The sequence below is a fragment of the Oncorhynchus mykiss genome, chromosome 2 (genome assembly GCF_013265735.2).
Source record: "Oncorhynchus mykiss isolate Arlee chromosome 2, USDA_OmykA_1.1, whole genome shotgun sequence".
In the NCBI taxonomy this organism is placed as follows: domain Eukaryota; kingdom Metazoa; phylum Chordata; class Actinopteri; order Salmoniformes; family Salmonidae; genus Oncorhynchus; species Oncorhynchus mykiss.
Window position 1 is genome coordinate 15,783,599 of NC_048566.1, and position 18,200 is coordinate 15,801,798.

Sequence of the window (18,200 nt, forward strand, 5' to 3'; positions counted from 1 at the left end):
GGTGTAAGTCATTGTCAACAAATATATACGCAGGTATTTTTGGGCCGAGCTGCATTTCCCATCGACCATCAGTTCTGGTGACGTAGCAACAAGATTCCAAGATGGGGCTCGAAAGTACTATGGTCTGGTAAGGGAAAGAAAAAAATAATTGTCATATGTTTTATTCTTTAAATTAAGAGGAAGAGTTTGTTTAGTTTAATGTGAACGTGGGTCTTTTATCATGAAATTGCCGTTAACATGAGTTATGTAAACACGTCAGGCCAGCAATCCTGGCCATTTTCCTGAGTCATTTTTGGCTTGCTAATGCTAGCTTCGCTATGACATGCAAACGGTTATGATTGCAATAAAATAATTGAGAATTTAGAGCAGCTTAGTTCGCAAGATGTACTCCGAGAAGTTGTTTCAAGTAAGGTCGTGATGGATTTTGCCAATGTAGCAAGCATTACATCCTGAAATGTATCGTTAGCTAGCTAGTATTCTTTGTTATTTGGTGAACAAGGCAGTAGTTTAAACATAAGGTTCGGTAAACGATTACCCCAGTCTTTGTTTCTGCCTACTGTAAGCTGTTCTGGATAAAAGCTTCCCATGACAACATTCGCTAGCTGGGCACTTGAATATGTCCCCTACCATCAGTTTGTCTAGGGATTAACAGTAGTATGGGAGAAGGGGGTAAAATGGAGAGTCCTGGTTGGGGAAAACGGTTGGCAGAATGTTACTGTCGCCATTTCCAGGTTGCTAAAATTCTAATGGTTATAATTTGTTTGTGACAAAAGTATAGTGTAGAGCATCACTGTACCATCTAAACCACTGCGGAATATATTTTCCATAACCACATATTGTATTTTCAGCTGTTTTGAAGCTGGTGTACAAAACCAAACGTAAAATACTTGCTTTCAATGAGAATTACATATAACTCACATTTCTGAATTTGGTCGGTGAGCCCAAAAACGTACAAATGGCAGCATTAACTAACTTATGCAACCCTGTTCTAAATATAGATATAATACCAGCCACCTTGTCACTGTGCTCTAATACAGGGTTTCCCAAACTCAGCACTGGTGCACGTTTTGTTTTTTGTCCTAGCACTACACAGCTGATTCAAATGAACTCATCAAGCTTTGGTGGTTTGAATCAGCTGTGTAGTGTTAGTGCAAAAAACTAAATGTGCACCCAAGGAGGGGCCCCAGGACCAAGTTTGGGAAACCCTGCTCTAGTGGGCCTTTATCGGGGATGGGCAAGTCCAGTCCTCGGGAGCCTAGTTGGTGTCACACTTTTGCTCCAGCTAACATGTCTGACTCCAATAATCAACTAACCATGATCTCTAAATCAGCTGTAGGGATGGGGGGAAAGGTGTGACAACTCTGGCCCCTGAGGACTAGAGTTGCCCCTCCCTGGCCTACATGCTACACTGTGTAACGTATGTATGTACTGTGTTGTCTGTGTGCCTCAGTGTGGACAACAGTGAGTATATGAGGAATGGAGACTTCCTCCCCACCAGACTTCAGGCCCAGCAAGATGCAGTCAACATTGTGTGCCACTCCAAGACGCGCAGCAACCCTGAGAACAATGTGGGCCTCATCACCATGGCCAAGTAAGGAGCTGTGTGTGTGAGATGTGTCTTTGTGCTTGTCCTATGGTCGCAACAAACATTTTAAACATTCATCATTTAAATATTACAGGATGCCTGGATACTTGTGATTATTTTTTAGTGATCGAGTGTAAAATGTTTAGTAACTATTGTTCTCTGCGCAGTAACTGTGAGGTGCTGACCACTTTGACTGCAGACGCGGGGAGGATACTGTCTAAACTGCATGCTGTCCAGCCCCGTGGAAACATCAGCTTCTGCACAGGCATCAGAGTGGCACATGTATGTATACTACACAACAATACACTTCAGCTTATTGTACGTCATGACACTGAACCCTGTGTCCTCTCCTCTCCCAGTTGGCTCTGAAGCACAGACAGGGGAAGAACCACAAGATGCGTATAATTGCCTTTGTGGGTAGCCCAGTGGAGGACAACGAGAAGGATGTGAGTGTTCTATCAATGCAGTGTGTTGATAACTGCATGCATGTCCCCTCTGACATCATTTCCTGTCACATCCTCTCTAGCTGGTGAAAATGGCAAAGCGTCTAAAGAAAGAGAAAGTCAGTGTGGACATCATTAACTTTGGAGAGGAGGTACCAAATATCTTACCTAATATTTATCTGGTCTCATTATTTCTTTATAGCCATCACTGTCTCCCTTATATAAACTCCTTTTGGTCTCCAGGAGGTGAACACAGAAAAGCTGACGGCCTTCATCAACACTCTGAATGGGAAGGAAGGAGCAGGGTCCCACCTTGTGACAGTGCCTCCAGGCCCCAGTCTGGCTGATGCCCTGCTGTCCTCTCCTATCCTTGCTGGGGAGGGAGGAGCCATGCTGGGCCTGGGGTCCAGTGACTTTGAGTTTGGAGTGGACCCCAGTGCAGACCCAGAGCTGGCACTGGTGAGAGGGGGATGACTAGATGGGTTGATCATCCTCTCTCACTCTTGTTTTTACACTTTCTAGTTCTCTCTCGCTCTCATTGCCTCTTTTTTGGATGGTTATTATCGTATGCTACAATCTTCCTCCTTTGAATTTTTTCTTCACTCTGTGCTTTCTCCAGGCTCTGAGGGTGTCGATGGAGGAGCAGAGACAGAGGCAGGAGGATGAGACTCGCAGGGCAGCAGTGGTGTCTGCTACTGAGGCCGGGGTTCCCTCGCCTACCGCTGACGGTGAGACAAATACACAACTCTCCATCTACACCCTGTACACAACTATAAACCTCTAGCTACAAACTAATCACTCATCTATAACTGGCAACCAACCAATGCCCATACACCATTATCTCTCTCCCCACTCTGTACTTGGATCTTCCCTGAAGGGAGGCACTGCATATGGGGGACTAAACTGTTAACCACCTCCTGTTCTAGAGTCAGACGAAGCTCTGCTGAAGATGTCAGTCCCCCAGGCTGACACGGCCACGCCCGCTATGCCCGACTTCAGCCGCATGACGGAGGACGAGCAGATTGCCTACGCCCTACAGATGTCCATGCAGGGTGGAGGTCAGTGACATACACCTGTTATAACCAGTTATAACATGGCACAGTCAGTCTGTAACATCTGTCCTATCCTACCCAGCAGAGTTTGGTGCAGAGTCAATGGACATGGACACAGGAGCCCCTGTAGACTCAGAGGGTGCTAAGGTACGGCCAACTCTCTCACACCACTGAGATGAAAGTGTACATGTGTAGCGGACATATCCCGCTTGTTACACATGCTCAAATGCTCTTGTTTTTCTAGCGAATGTTAATCTCTCTCTGCAGGATGAGGAGGACTATGATGTGATGCAGGACCCAGAGTTCCTCCAAAGCGTCCTGGAGAACCTACCGGGTGTCGACCCCAACAACGAGGCCATCCGGAATGCCATGGGCTCGCTGGCCTCACAGACAGGATCCAAACCTGACAGCAAGAAAGACAAAGACGATGAGAAGAAGAAATGAACATTTACACAGTAAACATAATAGATACCCTGGCATTGACCTGTTGATAATGGCTCCTTTAATATAATAGTTGTGCAAACTGTAACCTCAGATGACCTCTAGTTTTTTTTTGTATTGCCATACTCAAACAGTTGAATAGGGCTTTCTTTATCTTTGTGTCAAGGTTAATGATGCATGTTTAAAAAATAAAAGTTTGTACTAAAGTGGGACCTTATATCAACCCAAGCACATTCATTAAGTGTACATTTATGTGCTGATAATAATAAATACATTTACATAATTCAAGAGAACACCTCAGCTGGTTGTTGTGGAGTTTTGTGCCAATGTTGACATGCTGCACACATACTCCTTCCAAAGAGGGGATTGATGACTACACAACAGATGTGGTGGAATATGGACTTGACTGTTAGTATAAAATGTCAGATAAACATTGATTTTATTGCAAATTATCCCTGTGTAACTAGGTCTTTCTGAAAAGCCATGCTTTATGAAACACAAGATACATTGTCTAAATTTTGTCCCTGCAACAAAAGCATGCCCTTGGCTTTGGAGGACATTGTGCCATAAAGGTTATTTGATTATACCACTGCCATTTTCAAGAAATGATAGCCAACACTCGCCAGAGCAAGAACAATGCATTACAAAACAATGCATTACAATATAACACGTATGTACGTCAGGAGTGTGGCAAATTGCATACACAGCTTCCAAAGTTGACACGTTATGAACCTGGCAGGACCTATCTCCCCCGTCGTTTCTGGTGACGAACAACTCATGCGTCAAAAAGGAAAGTCGGGAACCGAAGAGCCAGGTAAACAAACCATTTCCTTCACATTTAAAACTATACATTTCTGCTTGTCACATATACCCGTATAAACCACTTATTCAAATGAATGTTCTTAAATAATTTCCAATTGTAAGGTTTAAATACCTGAAAAGCAGGCGTTAAAAGGCTTCATTGCTTTGACGACGACGTAGAAAATTCTAGCTAGCTAAGTAATGTTAGCTACGCTAGCTGGTCAGAGGAATGCTAGAAGGGAACGTAACTAGTTAGTGTATGTGTGCCGAGGTGGTTGACAGCTCAGTGTGGTAGCTAGCTACATAGCTAAATACACATTCTGTGGATAAAATATCCACATTTTGTGTTCTCGCAAACTCAGCGAGAATAGCTAGCTAGTACAGCTGCACTGCATGAAACATGTGCAACAAGGGGAAAAAACGCTGTCTGAAAATTAGCCTAGCTATCGGTCTTTCTTGCTGCCTTTGCTGTACTAACTTGCTAACATTAGCGCAGTAGCCAGTTCACACGAGGGCAGTAGGGGAACTTGAACTTTCAAATAAGTTTCTGACTTCCAAATAAAGTGGTTGCTTCTAACTGCTAACTCATTCAACAAGTTTGCCAGGTTTGAGGTTTATTGGGTTCTAGTAATTTACTTACATAGCTACTTGAAATATAGGCTATTCAACATTATGATGATGCACGTTCAAAACAGGAAGTCACGTCTACGTTTATCATGAATTATCAAGAATCATAGTATTCGGTCCTGCCTCAGGCTTTGGTTGGGTTGGGGACAACAGTGTTTATTTCTCACTCCTGTGTGTCCGTTCTGCAGGTTTTGTAATCCGGGAATGGGGGACATGAAAACCCCAGATTTCGACGACTTGTTGGCAGCCTTCGACATTCCAGACATCGATGCCAAAGAGGCCATCCAGTCTGCGCCAGAAGAGGGTGGGGAGGGGTCAGGGAAGGTCGGGAGCAGCGTGTCGGGGGCCGGGGGTCCCTCGCCAAGACCTTCCAGCCCCACTGACTCCCCTCCCAACTCCCAAAGTGAGCCTCCAGTGGTCAGTGTGATTGTTAAGAACAGGGTGAGGCCTGACTCCTATGAAGAGACTGAGGGGTCAGATGAAGATAATGGGGACAGCCCTGGGGGGAGTGGGACAGAACCTGAGGTGGAGACTGGGATGGGAGTCAAGGGGGGCCTGCTGAATTCACAACTGGCTCCTAGGATGCCTGGCCTGGTCTCCTCAGAACCTCTCCTCCAGAATGGGTTTGAGGGGTCCACAGTCACGCTGGAGCCCAGTGTGAGAGGCCAGGGGCTGGGCCAGGCATTGGGTCAGGCCAACGGGGAGCTCTGGTCAACCTGCTCCCCTCCCACTGCGAGTGAAGGAGGGGGCAGCATTGGAGGCGTAGGGGGGTCGGCCTGCACAACCAAACATACAGTTAATATTCTCAACAGACGGAAACCTCTCTCCTCTCATACCTCTGCTGGTCCTATAACCTCCACATCCTCCTCATCATCATTGTCGTCCTCACTCTCTGTCAACCCACACCTCTCTCCTCCCTCCATCCTGAGTGAGGACACTCTGTGCCCTCCCGGGCCTCTTTCCTCCCCCCCTCCCTCCAACGGAAGCCTGAGAGTGGGGGTGAGGCGCATCATGGACTCGGATGAGGACGACTCTGAACCGGATTTGGGAAGCCCGCTAGTGATCCAAGAGAGCCCAGATTCTCCCATGTGCTCCCCTCCCAAATTTCCACGCAGACACCGCCAAGTGTCCTCTTCAGAGCTGTTCAGCTCCCCAACTCCCTCCTCCCCTCCTCTCCTCTCTTGCCCTCCTCCTCTCTCCTCCAAACCCCCTCCCTCCATCTCTCAGACATCTTCCAGCTCTAAACCGCCCCCTCCAGATGAAGTACCCTCCACCCCCAGGTCTCCCTCCCCTCCTCCTGCCCAGCCCCAGGCCCGTCAGTCCTGGCTGGCTGCCGCCCTCAGTAACCCCAGACCCATCTCTAGCCCTGTGATGGAGGAAAGAAACCCGGAACATGTGATCGAGGAGAGGGACTCACCAGAGAGCCCCCCGCCTGACCAGACAGGTTCTGCTATGTCCACTGTGTCCAAGAGGAGCTCCAGCCCTGCACCAACCTCAGCATCAACTCCACATGGGGCTAGAGAGGGAGAGGAGCCCATAGAGAGTGAGCCTAGCCTGGGGTGCAGGTCAGACAACAGTGAGAAGATGGAGGTTGTGGATGGAAGACAAACAGGAGACACGGAGACGGCTCCGGCCAATTCTACGACAACACCAACAGCCCCCGTTCGCCCACTCAAAGTCCGAATCAAAACAGTCAAGACCCCTACAGGCAGCATCACCAGGACAGTGACACGAGTAGCATCCAAAGGAGCAGGGGGGACCCCCTCAAAAGGCGCAGATGGTTCCAAACCCTCCCCTGGGGGTCGTAAGGTCCTCAGCCGGCCCAAGAGGGTGGCATCTCAGCAGCCTCCGCAGCAGAAGTCAAAGGGTGGCAGCCTCCTGCCTGTGTCTACACTCCAGGATGCAAGTACTGCCATGTTGATGGCCGCCAGCAAGGCCCAAAACAAGATGGCCGCCGACAGCAACAAGCCCAAAGTGTCGGCTACGGCTGTCAGCATCACCAAGTCAGCAGCCCTCCCCTCTGTCTCTTCCGCCTCTTCCTCCTCCCCCAGATTCAGTCCAGGGGGGGCCGGCGTGCGCAGCCTAGGTCAGAAGACCCTGAATGGGGGTGTGTCTGTGTCCCCCTCCCCCCTCCTCACCCCTCAGGGGGGAAGTAGACCAGCCTCCATAGTGAACAGTACAGGAGCCATTATCTCCAGGAGCCAGTCCAGTCTGGTGGAGGCCTTCAACAAGATCCTCAACAGCAAGAACCTGCTGCCCAGCTACAGACCAGACCTCTGTACACCACTACCACCGGAGTGGGACCTGCCTCTGCCTGCACAGGTAACAGACCCAGGTCTATATTAGGGGTATTCTTACACCATGAGGTCCGGAGCCTGCTGCTTTTCTGTTCTACCTGATAATGAATTGCACCCACCTGGTGTCCCAGGTCTAAATCGGTCCCTGATTAGATGGAAACAATGAAAAAACACAGTGGAACTGGCTTTGAGGTCCAGAGTTAAGGTTAATGGGTCTATATCAGCATGGATTCAATATTGCACTAGTAGTGGTTGGGATAAAAGCGCATGTCCAATTTCTGTTAGACCTTGTGTTCTGTAGATCAATAAATCGCTCTTGTTTATGTGTTTTTTTTATGGTCACACACCAGATAGGTGCAGTGAAATGTGTTGTTTTACACGGTCAGCCATAGTACTACAGCACCCCTGGAGCAAATTAGGGTTAAGTGCCCCGCTCAAGGGCACATATTAATCCCCAAAGGGGAAATTTGATTGCGCCAGCCAATACATACAAGACCAATGAATATGCATTGTATCTAGAGACATGTCATCGACATAGGTATTGTATTCATGTTGTTCTTCCTTTGCGTCGCAGGGCTACCGCTGTCTGGAGTGTGGCGATGCGTTTGCCCTGGAGCGCAGCCTGGCCCGCCACTACGACCGGCGGTCCCTGAGGATCGAGGTGACCTGTAACCACTGTGCCAAGCGGCTGGCATTCTTCAACAAGTGCAGCCTGCTGCTCCACGCCAGGGAACACAAGGAGAGGGGACTGGTCATGCAGTGTTCCCACCTGGTCATGAGACCTGTCAGTGTAGAGCAGATGATAGGCCAACAGGACACCACTCCCATCGGTGAGAGAGACTGTGTGCTATTACCTTCATTTCTCACCTAGGACTGTATGCATACAGTGCATTCGGAAAGTATTCAGACCCCTCAACTTTTTTCACATTTTTTTGTTTTGTTTACAGCCTTATTCTAAAATGGATTAAGTTGTTTTTCCCCCTGAATCTACACACAATACCCCATAATGACAAAGTGAAAACAGATTTTTAGTAATGTTTGCAAATGTCTAAAAAAATCAAATTTACATTAGTTTTCAGACCCTTTACTTTGCCGAAGCACCTTTGGCAGCGATTACAGCCTTGAGTCTTGGGTATGACACTTGGCACACCTGTATTTGTGGAGTTTCTCCCATTCTTCTCTGCAGATCCTCTTGCTCTGTCAGGTTGCGAGGCTGCCACCACCGTGCTTCACCATAGGGATGGTGCCAGGTTTCCGTCAGACGTGGCGCTTGGCATTCATGGTCTGAAAGTCCTTTAGGTGCCTTTTGGCAAACTCCAAGTTGGCTGTCATGTGCCTTTTACTGAGGAGAGGCTTCTGTCTGGCCACTCTACAATAAAGGCCTGATTGGTGGATTGCTGCAGAGATTGTTGTCCTTCTGGAAGGTTCTCCCATCTCCACATAGGAACTCTAGAGCTCTGTCAGAGTGAACATCTGGTTCTCCATCACTTCCCTAACCAAGACCCTTCTCCCCCGATTGCTCAGTTTGGCCGGGCGGCCAGCTCTAGGAAGAGTCTTGGTGGTTCCAAACTTCTTCCATTTAAGAATGATGGAGGCCACTGTTCATTTTTTGGTACCCTTCCCCAGGTCTATGCCTCGACACAATCCTCTCTCTGAGCTTTACGGACAATTCCTTCTATCTCATGTCTTGGTTTTTGCTCTGACATGCACTGTCAACTGTGGGACCTTATATAGACAGGTGTGTGCCTTTCCAAATCATGTTCAATCAATTGAATATACCACAGGTGGACTCCAATCAAGTTGTAGAAACATCTCAAGGATGATCATTGGAAACTGGATGCACCTGAGCTCAATTTGGAGTCTCATAGCAAAGGGTCTGAATACTTATGTAAATAAGGTATTTCTGTTTTACATTTTTTATAAATGTGCAATTATTTCTAAAAACCTTTTTACACCTCATCATTATGGGGTATTGTGTGTAGATTGATGAGGGGAAAAAATAATGTAATACATTTTAGAATAAGGCTGTTACGTAACAGAATGTGGAAAAAGTCAAGGGTCTGGATACTTTCCAAATGCACTGTAAAGCATCTCTGAGTAGCAGTGCTGATCTAGGATCAGATTTGACTTTGAGATCATAATGAATATTATATAAACGGGGGGACCTGATCGTAGATCAGTACTCCTACTCTGAGACACTTTATGAATACTAGTGCAGCGCTGTTTATCAGTACCTATCTACCCCACCTCTCTCTTTACCTCTCACTCTTTTTTTCCTCTTTACCTTTCACTCCCCTTCCCCTATATTCCCCTATCTATCTCCCCGTCTCTCTCTATGCCTCCTTCAGGCATGCTCTCTCCCTCCCTCTCCACCTCCTCTGTCCCAGCGTCCTCTGCTCCGGCTGTGACTTCAGCAGTGACCCCGGCAACCCTGAGCCCCGCCCCGCAACTGCAGCAGCCAATCATCAGTAAGAAGGCGACAGAGCCGTTGCTGTACACCAATAACAAGTGTCCTGAGTGTAAGGTGCAGTTCTGCAGCAAGGCTGAGGTGGCTGCCCACTTCCAAGAGGTCAAACCAGCCCTTAACACTGTGAGTAGAGCAGTGTGTGTGTTCAAAAATACACAGAACTTTTTCAGTCTAGACACTGTATGTAATAGCTTGTTTCATGGCTTTAGGAGTACCTGCCTTACTGACCTGTGCGCCCTCCTTTCCCCATCTGTCTCTTCCTCCAGTCCTGTACGGAGTGTTCTCCTCCCATGCTCCTTCCTAACGGCTGCAGTGCCTCTGCTCACGCTCGCATCCACAACCCCCGCCCCCCCTACGTCTGCCCAGAGTGTGGGGGTGTGGCCAAGCAGCCAGTCTTTCAATCCCATTTGGAGGAGGCCTGTCTCCATTTCACACGACGCATCGGATACCGGTGACCTTTCACCCCTCACTCCCTCTGTGGTTGAAGCAAACCTAGTTACTCCCGTAGACACTAATCTAGGATCAGATTACTTTACCACCAAATAGGGCTGTAGCGGTCATGAAATTTTGCAGAAGTCTGCCGGTCTCAAGGAATTTAACCGTTAATTAACGTAAACATGTGCACCTTTGGAACGTCAATATATAATAAGTCTATGTAATGTACACCATCACAATAAATTGATTATTTTAGTCAGGTCTAAAACATTTTGATTTGAAGAAAATGTATTTCAGAAGAATATAATTTGAGTTGGGCTACTGTAGGCCTATGTTATCTGGCTATGCTCCATGCCATAGGCTGTAGGCTTGTTAATTTAGCTTTTAGCTGACAATATATGCCTTATTTTATATGATTTGATAGTAAGAACAGTATAATTGAATTTAGCTGGGGGGAAAAAATCCCATTACAGAGTGTGTTCACGTATGAAGTAGCTATGTTGAGCATAAAAGTGATCATTTGAAACGGGTCCTATATTCTAGATTTTGAGTTATTTGAGAATTTTAAAATCATAATCGGTCGACCTCTAATCTGTATGCACTCCAATAGTGAATGGAGGCTGCATGCTTTCCCGCAGGTCTGTTTTGAAGACTACTTGGGTTTTATAGCAGAGCATGTGCTTAATATGAGCAGCTGAGAAATAAATATAAGAACACTTATTTCACTCCACACATCAAACATTGTTTGAGGAGCATGTTCCGGCTGCCCTACAGGCATGCTCCGGCTGCCCTACAGGCATGCTCCGGCTGCCCTACAGGCATGCTCCGCGCTCCTGCTGCCCTACAGGCAGGCTCCGGCTGCCCTACAGGCATGCTCCGGCTGCCCTACAGGCATGCTCCTGCTGCCCTACAGGCATGCTCCGGCTGCCCTACAGGCATGCTCCTGCTGCCCTACAGGCATGCTCCTGCTGCCCTACAGGCATGCTCCTGCTGCCCTACAGGCATGCTCCTGGTGCCCTACAGGCATGCTCCTGCTGCCCTACAGGCATGCTCCTGCTGCCCTACAGGCATGCTCCGGCTGCCCTACAGGCAGGCTCCGGCTGCCCTACAGGCATGCTCCTGCTGCCCTACAGGCATGCTCCGGCTGCCCTACAGGCATGCTCCTGCTGCCCTACAGGCAGGCTCCGGCTGCCCTACAGGCAGGCTCCGGCTGCCCTACAGGCATGCTCCGGCTGCCCTACAGGCATGCTCCGGCTGCCCTACAGGCATGCTCCTGCTGCCCTACAGGCATGCTCCTGCTGCCCTACAGGCATGCTCCGGCTGCCCTACAGGCATGCTCCGGCTGCCCTACAGGTCCTACAGGCATGCTCCGGCTGCCCTACAGGTCCTACAGGCATGCTCCGGCTGCCCTACAGGCATGCTCCGGCTGCCCTACAGGCATGTTCCGGCTGCCCTACAGGTCCTACAGGCATGCTCTGGCTGCCCTACAGGCATTCTCTGGCTGCCCTACAGGTCCTACAGGCATGCTCTGGCTGCCCTACAGGTCCTACAGGCATGCTCTGGCTGCCCTACAGGTGCTATTCCTCCCAAACTCTGTATGCCATGGGTTGTCCAGCCCTGTTCCTGTAGCTACCCAGTGCTCCATTTGAGAAACCAAGTGAAATCTGTTTGAGAACATCGGTAGTGACATATTTTCGCAACGAAACATATTTCACTAAACTGTTGACAGCCCATCTGCGCGCTGGAGATAGGGGAGGAGATGGAAACGCTAAAGGTAGTGTGTCACCCAATTAATTATGAAAATATAAAAAATGCACTGTTACTAGGCTATTCAAAATCAAATTCACTATCATTGTAGGCTAACTGTAAGCTGCCCTGCCCGATAAATGAAGCAGCAACATGGCCTAGGCCTATACGTTCTCTTCCAGACTCATGGATAGAAATGTTGGAGTGTAGCATAAGGTAACCAGTCCATCCAGTATGCATAATAATACAGCCCACACTGAAAGGCCATTACTAGAATTAGTTTAATTTTGTAGTATAGGCTAGACCAATTATGTACCAAAGACCTCTTAAATCAGTTTTGTTTTATGTTTTTCTACCGTGCATAATATACTGTATGCTATGTATTGTATAACAGGCTTGGGCTCATAATAGAAGCCTATGCATAAGCTCTAATGTGTGTTTGGAATCATCACCTTAGAAAGCGCTGTCCATTTCGTTGTGTTAGGCTTTGAAACAACATCCACAACGACCATATTTTGCACTGGTCCAACCTGCTGTTGAACTTCTTTCTTCAAATTAATTATCACAGTGAGTTTTAAAAGTACGATAGTCCTACTGTTTTGATGATTAGTGTTTGATTATATTTTCCATTGATGTCAGAGTGGTTAGAGGACGATAGAGCCCTGAGTACCAGGCCATTAGGACCTGATGGAGGGACAGTAGAGCCCGGAGTACCAGGCCATTACGACCTGATGGAGGGACAGTAGAGCCCGGAGTACCAGGCCATTAGGACCTGATGGTAGTTAGCGTCTTGAGTACTATTAACACATGTCCAGAGTGCATAAGAGGAGATTACCATGACTCAACAATTACGTGGAATTTTACTGTGGTCATGACTCGTGACTGCCAGTGTGTCGGTAATATAGTCACCGCAACAGCCACCAACCCATGCTTTAACCATTAGGAGGATGAAGAAATATCTGACACTGAATCAGTGTTTAGGGACAACATCTACAACGATGATTCTCTCTCTGTCTGTCTGCAGGTGTTCTAGTTGTCAGGTGGTGTTCGGAGGGTTAAACTCGGTCAAGTCCCATATCCAGACGGCCCACTGTGAGGTGTTCCATAAGTGTCCCAGCTGCCCGATGGCCTTCAAGTCCTCCCCCAGCGCCCAGAGCCACATCAACACCCAGCACCCCACACTCACTGGAGGACAGGCCAAGTATGTACACACACACACACTGGTTGTGTTCTCAGATTTTTTAAATTTACATTTTTAAATTTCACCTTTATTTAACCAGGAAGGCCAGTTGAAAACAAGTTCTCATTTACAACTGCGACCTGGCCAAGATAAAGCAAAGCAGTGCGACACAAACAACAACACAGAGTTACACATGGAATAAACAAACATACAGTCAATAACACAAATCTAAAAAATAAAAAAAAATCTATATACAGTGTGTGCAAATGGAGTAAGGAGGTAAGGCAATAAATAGGCCATAGTAGTGAAGTAATTACAATTTAGCAAATGAACACTGGAGTGATAGATGTGCAGATGATGATGTGCAAGTAGAGATACTGGTGTGCAAAAAAAGTAAATAAAATATGGGGATGAGGTAGGTAGATTGGATGGGCTATTTACAGATGGGCTGTGTACAGCTGCAGCGATCGGTATGCTGCTCAGATAGCTGATGCTTAAATTTAGTGAGGGAGATATAAGTCTCCAACTTCAGCAATTTGTTCCAGTCATTGGCAGCAGAGAACTGGAAGGAAAGGCAGCCAACAGAGGTGTTTGCTTTGGGGGTGACCAGTGAGATATACCTGCTGGAGCGCGTGCTACGGGTGGGTGTTATGGTGATCAGTGAGCTGAGATAAGGCGGAGCTTTACCTAGCAAAGACGACCTGGAGCCAGTGGGTCTGGCGACTAATATGTAGCGAGGGCCAGCCGACGAGAGCATACAGGTCGCAGTGGTGGGTAGTATATCGGGCTTTGGTGACAAAATGGATGGCACTGTGATAGACTGCATCCAGTTTGCTGAGTAGAGTGTTGGAGGATATTTTGTAAATGACATCGTCGAGGATCGGTAGGATAGTCAGTTTTACAAGGGTATGTTTGGGAAGGAGAGTTGACAGTCTAACCAGACACCTAGGTATTTGTAGTTGTTCACATATTCTAAGTCAGAACCGTCCAGAGTAGTGATGCTAGTCGGGCGGGCGGGTGCGGGCAGCGATCGGTTGAAGAGCATGCGTTTAGTTTTACTAGCGTTTAAGAGCAGTTGAAGCCCACGGACGGAGTGTTGTGTGGCATTGAAGCTTATACCCTTCACTCCTTCCTTACAGGATGATCTACAAGTGTGTGATGTGTGACACAGTATTTACCCAGAAGCCACTGCTGTACGTCCACTTTGACACCCACCTAGTCAAGCAGAAGGTGCATGTGTTCAAGTGTCCTGAGTGCCCCAAGCTCTACGCGCAGAGAAGTTCCATGCTGGAGCACATCAAGGTACATCTATGGGTTCCCCTCTCACACAGTCCTTCTCCAGACTGGGTTTGGGTCAGTCAGTTCTGTTGATATAAAATGTAGCTTAACTTTCCTCCATCTCCCTATCTGCTGTGTTCCTTTCTCTATTCTCCTTCCCTCGCTCAGACTACTCACAGAGGCCCTGCGGTCAAACAGGAAGTTCCCGTTGCCATGGCGCCCTCCCCCGCCCCTCCCCCCCGGGTGCGTAGCTTGGTGAAGACAGAGAGCTCTGACGGAGAGGAGTGGGGAAGGGAGGAAGAGGAGGAGGAAGAGAGCAGTAAGACAAGCCCAGGGTGGAGCTGTGCTCCCTGCCACGCCCGCTACGCTGACAGAGAGGACTACATTACCCATATGGCCGAGCAGCATGGCAAGGTCAGGAACACAGACTGCACATAGACTACACATAAAGACAGTTAAATGTTTCATGCAGTAGTGATATACTGTTTGATGTGCAGTACAGTAGATTGATTCTGAATCGGTTCTAACTGATCAGTGATCCATTGTATCTTCTGACCCTCTAGGTCAGGCCTACTCTACTGCCGGCCCACGGGCCCAGTCCTGCCCAAAATTAACCCCTAACTGGCCCTTAAATGAATCACCTAATCACCCCAGGCCCAGTCCTGCCCAAAATGAACCCCTAACTGGCCCTTAAATGAATCACCCAATCACCCCAGGCCCAGTCCTGCCCGAAATGAACCCCTAACTGGCCCTTAAATGAATCACCTAATCACCACAGGCCCAATCCTCACTTGAGAAAAGTTATGCTTAATACGTCACTTACGTTCTTCCATCAAAATTCGATCAGTTTATTTATGCTCAACTTTGAGCTCCCCAGGTGTTTCTCAAGTTGGGATTGGTCCTGATCATATAGGTTATAAAGTCATATCATGTATATCTAAAGTTCTGGAGCACAGTCACCTCTCACATGAAGTGGAGGGATCCAGGAAAGTTTGCCCTCTTTTTTTTCTTTGAAGAACAGATTTTCAGCCGTTTTTCTCAGTAAGCATCATTGTCTTTAGTAGCCTTTCTGTTTTTAAACTAGGGGAGCTGAGGGGACTGTTCACTGTAAGGTGCCTGTGTTTTGTGTAGATCCTGAAGAAGTTCCCGTGTAGTCTGTGTGAGAACTCCTTCTCCTCCACGTCCAGCCTCAGACGCCACATCAGAGTCAAACACAAGGGCATCAAACGAGCCTTCCACTGCCGGTGAGTATGCACACTACACCCTAACCCCTACATACCCTACCCCCACGTCAGAGTCTAAATGAGTCACCCACTAAGTATGCACACTACACGCTAACCCCTATACTACCCTACAACAGCTGTATCTCACCTTAACCCCTACACTAAACCCTAACGTGTGTTTGTGTGTGTAGGTTGTGTGGTGAGGGTAAGAGGACGTTCAGCAGTAGACTGGTGTTGGAGAGACATGTCCAGCTGAGACACGGCATGTCAGCTCTGGACACAAAGGTACAGTTCCACTTTCTCTCACAACTACCGACTGCAGCCTTTATGTAGGAAGACCGGTTATTAATGCTAAATGTCATTAACTCTAATTCTCTCTGTCTGTCTGTCAGCGAGGGAGGGGTGCAGAAGGGGCCGACAGTTCCTCGGAGCAGGACGGAGGCTCCAACCCTCCGTTCACTGTTTCAGCTGAGGAAGACGGAGGAGGAGGGTTGAAGACTGAGGAGGAAGAGGACGATGTGACCGAGGGCATCATCCCTGCTAAGAGATCTCGCGTCACCTCCTCGGCCCCCCCTCCCCAGCCAGAGTCTGGGTTCCACTGTACTCCGTGTGGCTTCACCACCGAGGACCACGCCGTCTTCCTGGACCACATCCCCCAGCACCGCTCCGAGGCCCTGGGGGGAGGAGTCAGCCTGCAGTGTCTACAGTGTGGAGCCTGCTTTGCCTCCGCCCCCTCCCTCTCCCGCCACCGCTTCATCAGCCACAGGGTTCGAGACACGCCCCCTGACAACCACAGCCGTCACAGCCATAACGACTGCTCCCTGACACCTTCGCCCGGCAACGGCGGTAACCATGGTGACGGGAGTCCCAGAGGAGGTTCCCTGCCGGGGTCTCCCTCTTCCTCGTCTCACCCCCCCACACCGCTGGGGGAGGACGGGGAGGGCAGGGTGGGGTGTAAGGTGTGTGGGAAACGCTTTGAGAAGGTTTCGGATCTGAACACACACTTCAGGACTCACGGCATGGCCTTCATCACTGCACGCAAGACAGACAAACCTGTCTAAGAGAGAGGGAGGGGAAGGTAGAGAAGGAGGAGGAGAGAGACAGAGAGAGGAGATAATATTTTGGAGGGGAGGAGGGTGAGAGAGTACTATAAACTGCAGATATTTTAGTAAGAGAGAGGCGGTATGGGAAGGAAAGCTCTTCACTGTAAGCTGTTCTTCAGCAGTGTGTTCCTGTCATCACTTATCCAACACACAAGCACATTGTGATAACAGTTGTTGTTTTCATTCAATTCTTTCTTATTTAATTTTCTGTCACATTTGTTATATGGCAGCCATAACCTGTGTGTGTTTGTCTGACTGATTCTGGACGCAGTACCTCAGGTGCTATACCTGTCTAAACTGAGGTAGTATTAATATCTTCTCACTGAGTTGTAAACAGTGGAGGCTGTTGAGAGGAGGACGGCTCATAATAATGGCTGGAACGGAACACATGGTTTCCATGTGTTTGATGTATTTGATACCATTCCACTGATTCCACTCCAATCATTACCACGAGCCCATCCTCCCCAATTAAGGTGCCACCAACCTCCTTTGGTTGTAAATGACTTATGAAACGCATTATTACAGGTTATATTACCAAATAACACTTCCATTCAGAAGTGTACTTTTTAAAATGGAGACAGTTAACCACCAGTCAGTCTACAGCTGAGTTCTATTAGGTTTCTGTTGTCTGTCATCAACAGGGAATGTGACTGGTGTTGGAAGAGACTAGTCAACATGGGGGTGTGATTTGCTTATTGATTTGAATGTTTGTTTTCTATGGTTCATCCAAGCACAGAATCTCACAGTGGATTGGTGACAGCCACCACTGGTCTTTCTCTGTGTAGAGCCCGTCCCAGTTCTCATTCTCACTATTGCATTGATTTTCTTATAGTTTTGTTCATAGGCTTTGATTTAAGGGTTTGTGTATGTGCAGGTATTTGTTTTGTCTGTTGAATGTTCTCCATTCTCATCCCCGTCCGTCTAGCCATATAGTATGATCAGGGATGAGATTGGCTCCACAGAGACGTCAGGCAGAGTATTCCTGTTGATCCGGCCTCGTAACATCAGGAAACATCCCATCTCAAGATGACCCTCTATAACCTGGAGGGGTTGGGTTGGACCCTTCCATTACTAAAGTGTGGTTGTACTTGACCACAACTGAACCATAACCATGTAAATATGAGTACTAGACATCTATCCTCTTTCTCTCTCTGAGAGGGAGGGAGATATGGATGGAGTGATAGTGAAACTCCTGGTGTAGGAGTGGAGGTGTGAAGGGTTGAGGACAGTGATTGTATGCTAAAGAAAAGCATGTAAGGCGTGTTGAACTACAGTAAAACATTAAATAAAAAGATACTTTTTTAACTTAAAGATTAGTCACCAATCAGCGGTGTTAACTGTTATCTCTTCTACTCTTTTGATAAAGCTAGAGCTAGAGTTTCTTCAGTCTTCAGAGATTACAATGTTAACACACAGCCCTCTTTCCCCTTGTAACCCAATTCTATGTTTTCTTTCTTGCGTAGAGCATTTCTAATAAAATACCCAGAGAAAGTGATTATTATATTCTGAGTCTCATTTGAGC

At 47.8% G+C, this 18,200-nt stretch overlaps 2 protein-coding genes across 5 annotated transcripts; both read left to right on the plus strand.

The window, feature by feature from the left end:
- Positions 1-10: 10 nt before the first annotated feature.
- On the plus strand, positions 11-3,821 carry LOC110535991 (26S proteasome non-ATPase regulatory subunit 4). Of its 2 annotated transcripts, none has more exons than XM_021621430.2 (10): positions 11-127; positions 1,451-1,591; positions 1,753-1,867; positions 1,945-2,031; positions 2,112-2,180; positions 2,272-2,487; positions 2,648-2,756; positions 2,955-3,086; positions 3,163-3,227; positions 3,348-3,821. In XM_021621430.2, exons 1-10 carry the CDS (start codon positions 102-104, stop codon positions 3,522-3,524), a joined length of 1,137 nt encoding a protein of 378 aa, XP_021477105.1. In that variant the 5' UTR covers positions 11-101; the 3' UTR covers positions 3,525-3,821. The 2 variants fall into 2 exon arrangements, with proteins under 2 accessions (XP_021477105.1, XP_021477113.1); XM_021621438.2 differs by having other exon boundaries at positions 12-127; positions 3,166-3,227; positions 3,348-3,811.
- A 373-nt stretch (positions 3,822-4,194) lies between these two features.
- Positions 4,195-18,173, plus strand: znf687a (zinc finger protein 687a). Of its 3 annotated transcripts, none has more exons than XR_002475349.2 (11): positions 4,195-4,335; positions 5,138-7,271; positions 7,821-8,076; positions 9,595-9,836; positions 9,980-10,164; positions 12,919-13,095; positions 14,214-14,376; positions 14,521-14,766; positions 14,916-15,393; positions 15,484-15,596; positions 15,767-15,785. XR_002475349.2 is itself a non-coding variant. In XM_021621452.2 (11 exons), the coding sequence occupies exons 2-11, from the start codon at positions 5,154-5,156 to the stop codon at positions 16,634-16,636; spliced, it is 4,263 nt and encodes a 1,420-aa protein (XP_021477127.2). In that variant the 5' UTR covers positions 4,195-4,335; positions 5,138-5,153; the 3' UTR covers positions 16,637-18,173. The 3 variants fall into 3 exon arrangements, 2 of the variants coding, with proteins under 2 accessions (XP_021477127.2, XP_036795067.1); XM_021621452.2 differs by lacking the exon at positions 14,916-15,393 and adding an exon at positions 15,968-18,173 and having other exon boundaries at positions 15,767-15,860; XM_036939172.1 differs by lacking the exons at positions 4,195-4,335; positions 14,916-15,393 and adding exons at positions 4,405-4,927; positions 15,968-18,173 and having other exon boundaries at positions 15,767-15,860.
- Positions 18,174-18,200: the final 27 nt, after the last annotated feature.

Bases quoted from the DNA above. Each gene is read 5' to 3' on its own strand.
- LOC110535991 (XM_021621430.2), top strand. From the start codon at position 102: ATGGGGCTCGAAAGTACTATGGTCTG. The intron at 128-1,450 runs GTAAGGGAAAGA...TGTGTGCCTCAG, and splicing joins CTCGAAAGTACTATGGTCTG to TGTGGACAACAGTGAGTATA. The intron at 1,868-1,944 runs GTATGTATACTA...CTCCTCTCCCAG, and splicing joins CAGGCATCAGAGTGGCACAT to TTGGCTCTGAAGCACAGACA.
- znf687a (XM_021621452.2), top strand. From the start codon at position 5,154: ATGGGGGACATGAAAACCCCAGATTTCGACGACTTGTTGGCAGCCTTC. The intron at 7,272-7,820 runs GTAACAGACCCA...TTTGCGTCGCAG, and splicing joins ACCTGCCTCTGCCTGCACAG to GGCTACCGCTGTCTGGAGTG. The intron at 14,377-14,520 runs GTACATCTATGG...TCCCTCGCTCAG, and splicing joins CCATGCTGGAGCACATCAAG to ACTACTCACAGAGGCCCTGC.